General features: G+C 38.2%; 1 protein-coding gene across 1 annotated transcript in view; it reads right to left on the reverse strand.

Annotated features, from left to right (window-relative positions):
- The window catches only part of fer1l4 (fer-1 like family member 4), a 30,243-nt gene extending 18,818 nt beyond the window's left edge, over window positions 1-11,425 (reverse strand). Inside the window, exons 1-12 of the mRNA XM_080301505.1 lie at window positions 11,347-11,425; window positions 9,448-9,564; window positions 5,833-5,842; window positions 3,735-3,834; window positions 3,546-3,643; window positions 3,373-3,417; window positions 2,452-2,616; window positions 2,277-2,337; window positions 1,301-1,432; window positions 1,161-1,223; window positions 975-1,059; window positions 726-894 (exon numbers count right to left, since the gene is read on the reverse strand). Of these exons, the coding sequence (XP_080157631.1) occupies window positions 726-894; window positions 975-1,059; window positions 1,161-1,223; window positions 1,301-1,432; window positions 2,277-2,337; window positions 2,452-2,616; window positions 3,373-3,417; window positions 3,546-3,643; window positions 3,735-3,834; window positions 5,833-5,842; window positions 9,448-9,564; window positions 11,347-11,425 (1,124 nt within the window). The remainder of the gene's footprint in view (window positions 1-725; window positions 895-974; window positions 1,060-1,160; window positions 1,224-1,300; window positions 1,433-2,276; window positions 2,338-2,451; window positions 2,617-3,372; window positions 3,418-3,545; window positions 3,644-3,734; window positions 3,835-5,832; window positions 5,843-9,447; window positions 9,565-11,346) is intronic.
- Between the last annotated feature and the right edge of the window lie 627 nt (window positions 11,426-12,052).

Consider the following 12,052-nt stretch of genomic DNA (forward strand, 5'->3'; position numbering starts at 1 on the left):
TTCACGACTGTGTTATTTTGTTAAACAAGGACGCTATTGTATTTTTCATACTCAAATTAGGGGGTGTATAAATAATTTTGTTTTAAACATGAGGTCAGCAAATGTGGAAATAATTCCATTTAGGGAAAAATGGGCTTTAGACTGGTCTAAACACTCAGTTTCAGGCAGTTTTTAGCTCAGTTGGCCCAAGGACTGCTATACCATGGCAAGCTAAAATTCACAAAAATCACTGCTCCTCCTGCAGCACTGCTCAGAATTACTCAAACACAGAATGACTTGAGGTCCTCATTGCCACATTTTTCATTTTATCACTGAATTGTGATGGATCAAGAGCTAGATGAGCGAGATGACTTGTTGGGACTCGACATGATGCCAGAGAAAGCAGCAGAGTGCAGCCAATACAATCATTTCCTGTGAATACAGAAGCCCAACGCACCTGCTGTTCAAACCGTTTGCTTATGAGGGGCAACAATAAGGCCATGTACAAAGGGAGGTTGAGTGTGAAGGGAACTAAAACTGCTTGTTTCAGACAAAAATAAATTGCTGCATAATAATAAAAGTATCAGACTAGAAATGACAGGTTCTCTTTACATCTTCTGTTTTTTATGTTATTGGTAATGATTATTATTGATTGTTTTTACAATGATAGGGACTAATCTTGTCTGAAATAAAGGTGAATAAGACATGAGGACTAATAATGATTCCAATACGGCATTAGAACTGACTTTTCAATGTCTTCGGTGGCTCCAGACGAGGAGGACGATGGCAGACTGGGCATGCTCAGAGTATCCCCCTTCATTAGCACATTGAGGCTGGCCTTGACATAACCTTTGATCCCCGACCGTGTATCTGCAGGATCAGTGAGAGGAGCCCACTTCTGGTAGAAGCGGTGGTCTGGAGAGGCAGAGAGAAAAGAGGTCAGTGAGTACTGCAGTAGTCAGATCAGAGTACCACACTGTGAAAAGTACTTATACCCGGCTGGTTGTACACGGTAGATATGTCAATCTTGAAGGTTCCAATGTGGGTCAACAGGAAGGCCAAAGTCCGCCTGTGGAACACCTGAGAGGAAGAAACATCACAGGTGTTCACTTAGGCCATACCCTCAAGTATGTCACCATGGCAACATCATGGGAGACAATTGGAAAATTAATAGAGCTGACCTTTATCTCTATGACTTTATCAAGGAAAGTCTGTGGAGCCTCCTGGAAGTCAAACTGGAAGTTCTGAAAGAACAGAAAAAAACTGTGATGGACTCTACTGCAGTCTACTGTGTTCTGCTCTGATCTCCACTCCACTGTACCTCGTTGTAGAACGGACAGTTGGTGGATTTCTGAGTTGCAGTGTGTCTTTTCTGGTTTCCTACGCTGATGAAAACTGCAGGGTTGATGTTCACTCCAACCAGCTTCTGGGCCTCGAGGATGTTCACATTTACCTGTATACACACACACACACACACACACACACACACACACACACACACACACACACACACACACACACACACACAATTCAAATTTATGGTCTTTATAGTGTGTAATGATAGAGGACTGAGTGATATCCAGGTCTGTCTGTTGACTTTATCTAAAGCACATGTTGGTGTTAAACATAAGGCACAGGGGCGAGAATTGGCCTGACAAAAAGACTCAAATCTGGCCCACTGGAGTGTTTTGGACAATGTGAAGGGCACAGATTTTGGACTTTTAACTGTTTCACAGGTTTTACATTTTCTCCCACTGATAAAGACTGAATATTTTCTATGTATGATTGATTAATTATGAAATACTCTGACAGATTTCTTTCACTGACTACAGCAGCATTTCTCTATCCTGTAGACAAACTTTATCTTTTAATTAATGGCTACCTGGGACAAGATTCCTAATACTTTCCCAGCAAATGTAAGGAGGAAAAATTACTTAATTGGGGTTGTCAAATCTTAGTTTATGGGCTATGTGCATCCCATTTTGTTGACGAGGTAGCCAGATGAGTAAGACCATTACATAAAAACTGTAAGAAATGTGTTTTTGTTTCATGGTAAGTAAAGAAATAAACCAAAACAGATAATAAAAAATATTAACTCCAATATAAAACTCCAATATTCAAAAATACACTCAAAAGTTCTTCTCCTACAGGTTTGTCTCTTTGCAAAGCCAGGCAGTTGGCTGGATTGGACCCATCTTGAGAACAGGTTGTGGTCTGCGTGCCGCATGTTTGGCATCCCTGACCTGAACCTGTCCTGTAAACACCAGCCTCAGAAATAAATAGCTGCATGAACTCACCTGGAAGCTCTGGACTCTGGGCATCGCTCCAACAGAACTTTTAGACAGCGGCCTGCAACGACTGCGCGCACACACGCACGCACAAACACACACATAAAACAGCAGACAGTAATCATTTCAACTTCACTCAGATAAGCTACAGGTAGTATAACATAGAGAAGGTAACCTGATTTACCTCAGCAGAGAAGTAAAGATGATGTTCGAAGCCTCCATGTCCATCACGTCATCATCGTAATCATCGTAATCACCATCCTCGTCTTCCTCATCCCTCGGAAGCAGATTCTGCCCCAGGCGCCGAGCCTCTCTGTCCAATTGATCGAGGCGGCCGATTGTCCGCTGCCTGATGGGAAAATACGAGACACAGTGACAAATTCAACCACGATTTACAGAAACGTTATTCCAGCAGTGCACAGGCTTGGACTAGAGTGAGACACCGTGAATGGTCAGAGAGGCTTGCCACACTTTTGTGAATAATAATAATAACAAAAAACACTGACAAAGTGTTTCCTAGTTTGAATAAAAGCCACATATCAAAGATAAGCACGCAGACACATAGGGTCACACGTTCATTCTAACATACACACTTCTATACACATGAAAAGGAGCGAAAGTGTGACTCAAAATAATGAAGGAAAGATGAGGGGAAAGCATGAGGAAGATGATGTTATCATAGACCTATGGCCTCCACAGAGGGAGGAGTCAAGGTGGATGGAAGCAGAGATTAATTAATCATCAAGCCTGAGATGATTTTCTTGTTTTTTCTTTTTCTTTGTTTTGTATTTGTGGTATCTTTGGGCTTTTTTTTGTTTGTTTGTTTGTTTGTTTGTTTGAATATATCAGTGACTCTTTAAATATTTATTTTCTTTTGTTTTATTTTTAATATGCTATTATGCATGTGAAGCCCATTAAATCTTTATGCATGATGCATCGGGCTATAAAAATAAATAAACTGACATTACTGTAGACTGACTGCTTGATAAAAAGCTTGAATGATTAATGAATCGGAGACTCCTGTGAGGAAGAGTTTTACTCTATGTACAGAGCGGCTTTGGTGTCAGCTCACTTTAAAGATTGTGTAAGTGATGTTAATTCTCACCCTTCAATGTCATCAGCTCCTTCATTTCTGATGACCAGAGTTGATCTGAAGAACAAAAGAACAAAACTAGTCAAGCTAAAAACATCTTGCAGTGGCCGCTTTCATAAAACAGGTCTTTACTGCAGATGAGATTAAAAAAAAAGATTTTTCTGTCCAGCATATATATTACTTACTCATCCTTTTCTTCATCTATGCTCAGAAAGTCCCGTCCATCCCAGGTCCCTGCGGTTCCTTCAAGTGGATGAAACCGAATTTCCAGCTCTATGTAGATCTACAGAAAGAAGGAGATGTAACCAGAGGTAAGTGTTTGCATTTAAAATCCAGACTTTCATACAGCACCGTGTGTGATTGTGCGTCCTCACATCAGTCAGGCTGTAGCTGGCATCGGTGAGCGGTTCCCGTACTACCAACCTCCCAGAAGTCACGACATGCTGGAGGCTGATGATCAGCTTCCCAAGCAGTCTACAAAAACAAGCTTTCAGTATAACTTACACAACAGCATTTGATATTTACGCTTAAAAATACAATTTAGTCAATATAGAGAAAGTAAAAATGTATAAACATGTCAAAACTGAATTTCTTTTTCTTTCTACTCTAACACCACAGGTGCTTTTCATTACTTCATTTTCATTTTTCTCACATCTTATTCATGGAGCAACTGCAGGGCTGAATAACAATAATTAGCAAATCTGTGTCTGTTCATTGCACAGATCATGCATGGAAGGATGCTAATCAGGCTTGCTAGGGTTAGTACTCCACCCTCTAATCCAAATATGATCATTTCTGTGTATATAATCTATGTTATTAGGTCCTCCCAGCAGAGACGTGTGAGTGTTCATCATAATAATTGAAAGCACCCCATAAACTCACCAAGGACTTATCTTTTACTATTAATTATCATTATTAGTTACTATTTCATTATGACAAATTGCTAATAAGATGTGATGATGACGTTTTTGTTAATCTGTTAGATGTGTGTGTGTGTGTGTGTGTGTGTTACCTGTTAGAGAAGAATTTACTGCAGTTGTAAACGCTGACGGTCAAAACTTCAGTACTGATCTCTTTTCCGTAGTGAGGCCATCGGAAATGCTGCAAGTACACACACACACACACACACACACACACACACACACACACACACACACACACACACACACACACAGTTTTGAATGTATTTAACGACTTCTTCACTGAATTCAGATGACTGAGCTTCGTTCAGAGGTTTACAAACATGGTAGTTATGCTTCCATACACTATAAAACACACTATAGATCCTCTGACATCTAAACACAACGACAACAAGTAGATTTGTTTTGAGATTATTTCTATCATTCTGCTGGTAGAAATTGACACGAAAAAACATTTTAACATTGAAGTTGTCTTTGGCCAGAGCTGCAGTCATTTGTACAATTTCTTCTTTAAAAAAAGACACTGGACTCAAAACAAAAACCATTAATGGTCTTAAAACACACTCTAAGATTTAAGATCCCCAACATAAAACAATCAAGAACGGGAGTTTTCCACAGTTTTACACTTATACTGACCTGATTTCGTTCAAAACATTATGCATTAATCTTTCAGTGCCTTGACTAAGGACATTTTTGGAGGCAGTGATTGAACCAAAAAAACCCAGTAAGTCTGAGTAAAAAAAAAAAAATGGAAACAAGAAGGGGAAAAAATGACACTTTGAGTCAAAAATCTGGGTTAAGTGATTTTCTTACAGTTTAGAAAATATTTTTTGGAATTTATTTCAATAGAAGTCACTCAGAATTTCAAAAAATAATATTTATCCCAAAGAAAAGAAAGCTGTACTTCATTTTATTGTGAAAATAAATAATACATCCATAAAACCATAACTGTAGCCTACTGGGGTGGGAATAGTTCAGGAGTTGGGATGAATAGGGGATGTATTTTTATGTACCAGAATATATTTGAAAATTCAATAAAGAGATGTGAAAAAGTAAGGAAAAATAAAAATAAAACCACACTATCTTTGTGCCAAATCATCTTCATATTCTTGGTTTACACATTTGTTGTGTAAAACTTTATATCAGCTACTGTGCAATGCCTCCGGTGCCGACATTTTCAGTCACACTTCTTGTATCTGAAGCATAGATAAAAGCAAAATATGGTTCTATGATGCAGTTTGACAATTACGTCATGATTTTTAATTAGCATGCTGGGATTCTCAGATAAAAGTCATAAAGAAACAAATCTGTCAGGATCCATCACTCATCATGATTCACAGTTATTTAGCTTCATTTATTTGTAAAAGTTCAGTTTTTATTTCAAATGTTAATATTTCCGTTTTCTCAGCCATGACATCTTGTAATTGTTGTACTAAAAGAATTTGATCCTCAAACAAACAGAAAAATTAAATCTAGATCCAGGAAAGAACTTTGGACATTTTCCACTTCAGCTGTTAATCATAGTGTGGCAGACACACACAGATACACTCACCTGGTCACACCTGAAGAACAAACAGATGTCTGACTCAGAAGCAAAGAAATATATACTCAGATACTCATGATCACGTCACAAGAGGTTTCTGTATTACTTTATCAACAAACAGGAGGTTATGTAATGAGACTGAGGCTTTTACTCGGCTTTCTTTTTTCATCTTTGAAATCATGCAATAGTGTTTCTTTTTCTTTTAATGTATTTATTGTCGGAAAGGCCTTTCAACTTCTAAAATCAATCACAGAAGAAACAATAAGAGAGAAAAAGAAAAAACTAATAAGTCAATAGATACAGAATCAAGAAGGTGGGAGAACATGGATGGGGACACATCTGGAGACGGGGATTATACTGAGCTAAAATGTGTCAGGAAGGCTTTCCACATGTGAGAAGTTGTGGGATTTGCCTCAGAGAGAATGGTTGATTGTATCAGGTTTAAGAAAAGACATTGTATCACAGAGCCACTGCACATGGGAGGGAGCATTGCTGATGGAGTAGGAATAGGTGTCACATTGCCAATAATGAGGTGAGATCTCCATCTAACCGGTTGGAGAATCGTTTGTACTCCACTGGGACACCAAAGATGGCAATACGGCGAGAGTCACGTTTAAAGAGAGTATTTTTGACACTGTGTCACAGCAATGCTGCCAAAATCTCTGCTGCCCAGAAATGTTGCCAGGTGCTTCATTAGGTACCATAAACTTGTATTCTGACATGTGGCAGAGATGTATCCTCTTAGATATATCTCTTTTGGAAGAATGTCAAAAGCTCTCATTTCTTTAAAGCAAGTCAGAACTGCAGCCAATTATTCATTATTTATAATACGATTTTACACTTTTGCACTTTTATAAATGTAGTAATATTTTTCTTGTTAAACTAAAGTGTGCGCATGTTGGATGTAAAAGCCCAATTAGGGGCATTAGTTGGAAATGAACAGTTCTCTATGCAGCACATGAGTGTCGTGCTCTGTCCTGGAAACATGTTAAACTGAAGTGTGTGCATTAAAACAAATATTTAAATTAAAAATAAAATAGAAGAACGCATAATATGAAAAATAATAAATATCTACTCTCTTCTGCTTATCCCTCTCAGGGTCACGGGGGTGCTGAAGCCTGTCCCAGCTTTCTAAGGGCGAGAGGGAGGGTACACCCTAGATAGGTTGCCAGATTGTCACAGGGATAATGCATCGAGACAATCATTCACGCTCACATTCACTCCCGCATTCAAACCTATGGGCAATTTAGTGTTTCCAATTAATCACTAACTGCATGTCTTTGGACTGTGGGAGTATCCGGGGAGAAACTGGGCAAACAGCAAACTCTGCAAAGAAAGACCCTGGCCTGGTGGTGGAATTGAACTTAGGAACTCCTTGCTGTGAGGCACCAGTGCTAACCACTGTGCCTCCCAATTAATAAATAAATATCATTAAAATATTTTAAACATTTTTTATTTTAGTAGCTCACCTCATGGGTGAATCTGTGCTTAAATGTCATCACCATATTTTCACTGGGCATCTCCATCTCCTAATGCTGGCCTGTCTCCAATCAAAATACTTTTAATACTTAAGACCCCGTAAATATTTCTGGTTTTGGCATTAATTTCTGATTAGCCCGTGGTCATGGTTCCCATTTAAGAACTTCGGTCAGATGGCTTTTCTTGTAGCCTTTTCTTGTAACACAAGTAACTAGAAAAAGGTGCCCGTTGCTGTCTTCATATTCAGGATGTATAATTGATGGTGTTTGCTTTCTTTTTCAAGTACAGTTTCTGCCTCTGTGCACTGAAATATTCTTGTCTTCCTTCTATGTCATTAAATAATTAATAGACTAGGAAAGAATCTCTGCACGAGTTTCTCGGTTTGGTAGTTGGTCAGCTTTGTTGAATCTCCTCATGTCTTATGACATTTTATTCACACAATAATGTCAATTTGTTAAACCTCTTTCTTTTGTGTGAACTAAGTATAAAAGTCGCCTTAAAGCTTATCGGAAGGAATCCTGTCACAGTTACAACTATAAATGTAGCAGCTCGATAAAATGCCACACATACATGTCATACAGTTAAAATGTTGGACTTTTTGGTTTTGGTCATAAATGACAGCTTTAGATAAATTCAAACTATGACCTGATAATAAAGATTATAAAGGACTGTGAATGGTAGTTACATCCCTGAGAATGAATCAGAATTAACTGAACAATACAGCCTCTCTGCATGATGTCTGTACCAAATGTCACAAGATTACAAGCAGAATTTGTTGATGTCGGTTTGGTTTGTAAACCAAAACTATCAGTCCAGTGTTGTAGTTCAGTCTAGGATTGGATGGGCTGTTATGTCTATCAAAACCTTCATGTTGAGTTGTTTAAATATTTTAGACCTGATCAGTTTAGTGGACCAACCAGCTAACAGACCGTGAGCCATGCCAGGAGGATGGATTCATCTATCACATCTGTCTTAACAGAGTGAAGCAGATTAACGTCAATTCATTCCAGTAGCAGGCGTGTGTGCTGAAGGAGTGGCTGTGTGTGCACTATAGGAGGGGTATACTCTCATATCAGTTTAATTAAAATAGTTTCAATCTGTAGCAGGCAAACAGCAGCAGCTACCAGCTCCAACACGCGCACAGCGTTTCTGTCTTTGTGAGGAGCCTCAAACTGACCATTTATTGTCCTCTTAAAACCAAGTCTGACGTGTCAAACAGCCCCCTGCGAGTTCAACGTGGTCCTGATAACGATAAACAAGTACAGACCAGTACAGACAGAAAGGATGAAAATCATTTGATCTGAAATCTCAAATGCTCTCACTTACTAAAAGTGTGTTTGCACAAACCTGTGCATAAATCATGTGTCTGAGGGCTTCCATTAGAATGAAGGCTAATCTCCGCACTCCCATCTGAACAGACATCTCTTTAAACGCCAGAGTCACACAAGAAACGAGCGATCGATAGTGATGCCTCCCTTTGATTTGTGGCCTCCTATTTGGAAAATGCAAGCTAAGCATTTTGGCCGGTCTCGTCACGCTTTTCTTTTTTGATTGTTTTGTTTGTTTTTTAATCAGACACAACTAACTTGTGGATCTGAATTGAGAAACTGAGAGCGATGGTATAAAGTGCCAGCTTCTCCATCGCAATTTTGTTACAGCTATATTAACCCCTGCTTTAATCTAACTTACAAATTAAATATCTCGCTGTGTTGAGGAAGACTTTAAAATACAGACTGAGAATAAAAACGCCATAGTAAAGTCAAAATACGATTTAGCGCCATTGTTTTATAGACAGTCTCATCTTCGTGCAACCAGAGGAGTCGTCCCCTGGAGATCATTAGAGAAAAATGCAGGTTTCAAGGAACTGGGTTTATAACTGGTCATAGTTTGAAGATAGTTTTGGAAAGCAGATTTGTCAGGTAACTATACATCTGGGGATTATGAGGACGGGTAAGCTAGCCTGGTAACTTTAGACTCTGGAGGTCTGCATAGACCATTTACCCAAATCCAACTAATGCCTGTGATTGTTCAATGGTGCTCAGAAAACAAGAAAAAAGCAGATGGAAACCAGAAAGCTTCCAGCACCAAAAATCCTTTGGTTCGAGATTGTAAATGTTCATCTGCAGAATATGCTTACAGGGATACATCCAGCTGGCGCTTTTCTGAATGGCATGAGCATGTCCATAGCATAATATGGTTTACTGACCTCATTGAAGATGGCCACATTCTCACACTGCAGGACTCTGGTTTTATGGGTGAAACCTGAAGGAAAGACAGACAGACTGTGATGCTTTTGTCTGCACACTGTGAATGAAATATAAACATAGCAATAAAACAATACTGCCTTGTCTAATGTTCCACTTTGTGGCTATGTTTTTTTTTCTTCTTAAAAAAAGATGTGTAATTCAATAACTTGCTGTAATTTTCATCATTTCAAGCTGCAACATTTCAGAAAAAATGTACCTCATTGTTTTTTTGCACAGAAATGAGTGATCCTTATCTTACCGTAAATATGTTTTAATTTAAATTATCTGACATTTACAAATACAGCTTTAATGACTATTTAATTCAAAGTAATGTCAATGGCATTATTTTAATAATTACAATAATTATATATAATATATATAATAAATATATTTTGGCCAAACGCTCATTCACTGTTAATTATTTTAACTTCATCGTCATCATAGTATGAATTTATTACAAAAGCCAAACCAGATCAGTTGTTAGAATGAGATAATAAACAGATTGTAAGATTATGAAAAAATTATAAAGATCTTACAAAAAAGCACCAACTGAAGTACAGCAATGTTTTATTTACACGTTAATGCATCAATAAAACACTCTAAAACCAGTTTATAATGGTGTGGTGGTCACAGTTACTTAAATACTTTAAATGCATCGCCTTTACTTCTAATTGAATCCCTGATAATATACGCATCAGCATCTGAATGCTTCACCTCTGCAGTGTAGGGACTTATTTTAATGTTGACTGAGTAACACCCATACGTGTACATGTGTAGCAATTTAATGTTTGTTCAAATGCTGACAAATAAACTTTTCTGTACGCTGTAATGAAAAGACCATCACAGAGTACACTTTAACGCTCTTCTTAACACAGCCTAAAAGTTGATTTAAGCAGTTTCTGTTTTACACCAGTACAGCTACTGGCAATAATGAAACAATAAGCTGGTTTCAGTCAAGACTGAAGTTGGCTTCGGACCACATCAAAAAATCGTCACTAGATATCAGGAAAAACTAGATAAAATTTATTAAAACAACAACAACAACAAAAAAAACACTGGAAATGTGAACCTAAACAATAAACATCATCCTTGTGTAGTTTAATGCTTCTTTAATCCTGTCAATCATTTGAGCTTCAACGTGTTTTTACTCGTCATCTGAGCTCCACGTTTGATTTTCTTATTTGTTCACTGTATGAAATTTAAATTCATGCAGTGAATTTCTCAGCTTAAAAATAAACAAAATAAATAAATCTCCACATGCCAGCAGTGCTAAAATAACTTTTCCCTTGTTTCAGTTGCTACATCTGTTTGTAGTTTATGTATTTGTTCCCATTTCTCCTCCTCCTCTTACCAGTGTCCCTCCAGAGGAAGTGAAGCAGAACAAAATCAAGGATTGGCTGAAGTTTAAAAAAACAGTTTCTCTCTAACGTCAGAGTCTCAAATGTAAACAGAAGATGTAACGCAGTGACAATGAACTCTACACTGCTCTGCCACCATAATAAAAACCCATAATTCCAAATCAGTAATGCACCTTTTAAATGTAATACTCTGGATTTACTTGTTTTAAATTATTGGCACATTTCTGCTAGTTTTTATACTTTCAGTATTTTTATGCAGAATTTAGACTGTTGCATTTTTACAGTTTGGTACTGTTACTTTTACGATAAAAAAAAAAACGATAGAAGTTCAATAAAGCAAACCAAGAACACAGATCATGTGTGTCCTCACACTTTTGTTTCACTTAATGTGCCAAAGAGACCAAAGGTGTGTGCGGACATTGCTGCTGTGTGTTACCGACCTCTGAAGCAGAGTTCGACCTTTCTGTCAGATCGCCCTGGCAGGTTAAAGATCCTCTTCAGATTCACAGTGATGGACATGATAACAGACACCTGTTTTTCTGTCTATTTACATCATGTCCTTATGAAGTCGACTCATTGCTTCTTCTCCGTCTTCCCTCTTCAGCGGTATGAAACTGTGTGTGTGACTGTACAGTTAGTCTTGTTAAAGTGTGTGTGTGTGTAGGGCAGGACCTTTTAAATGTTTGAGAAAGCAAATACAGTTGCTCAACTAGTTTCCTCCTCAGAAAGCACACACGCACACACTCCAGCCTTCTGCAGAGTTTACCTGCACCCTGTTCCAGGAAGCAGTTTTAACTTTGAGTGGATGAACTCTATGATGGGGAAACAAATGTTTGATTCCAGCACAGATGATCAGATAGTTTGACCAGCTCTGAGTGTGTTCGACTGAATATAAAGAGCAAAGCCTCCCTTTCAACCCGATGGAGCTGAAACATGAACGTCAGTATGTTTGTGTGAGAAATCATTCATGCTGAGAGGTAGACTAGCTAAACAAACAGTCGTCCTTCTCTCAGTAAGTAAAGATAAGAAGAAAATGACATTTTTACAAGAACAGCAGCAGCTCTTCCAATGAAACACAAAAACCACCACGCTTTCCATTTCCCAGTTTTTATTACCATCTTGAGAAAAGCATTCTTCACAGACAGG

This window comes from Astatotilapia calliptera, chromosome 5, assembly GCF_964374335.1.
Source record: "Astatotilapia calliptera chromosome 5, fAstCal68.1, whole genome shotgun sequence".
Taxonomy (NCBI): Eukaryota; Metazoa; Chordata; class Actinopteri; order Cichliformes; family Cichlidae; genus Astatotilapia; species Astatotilapia calliptera.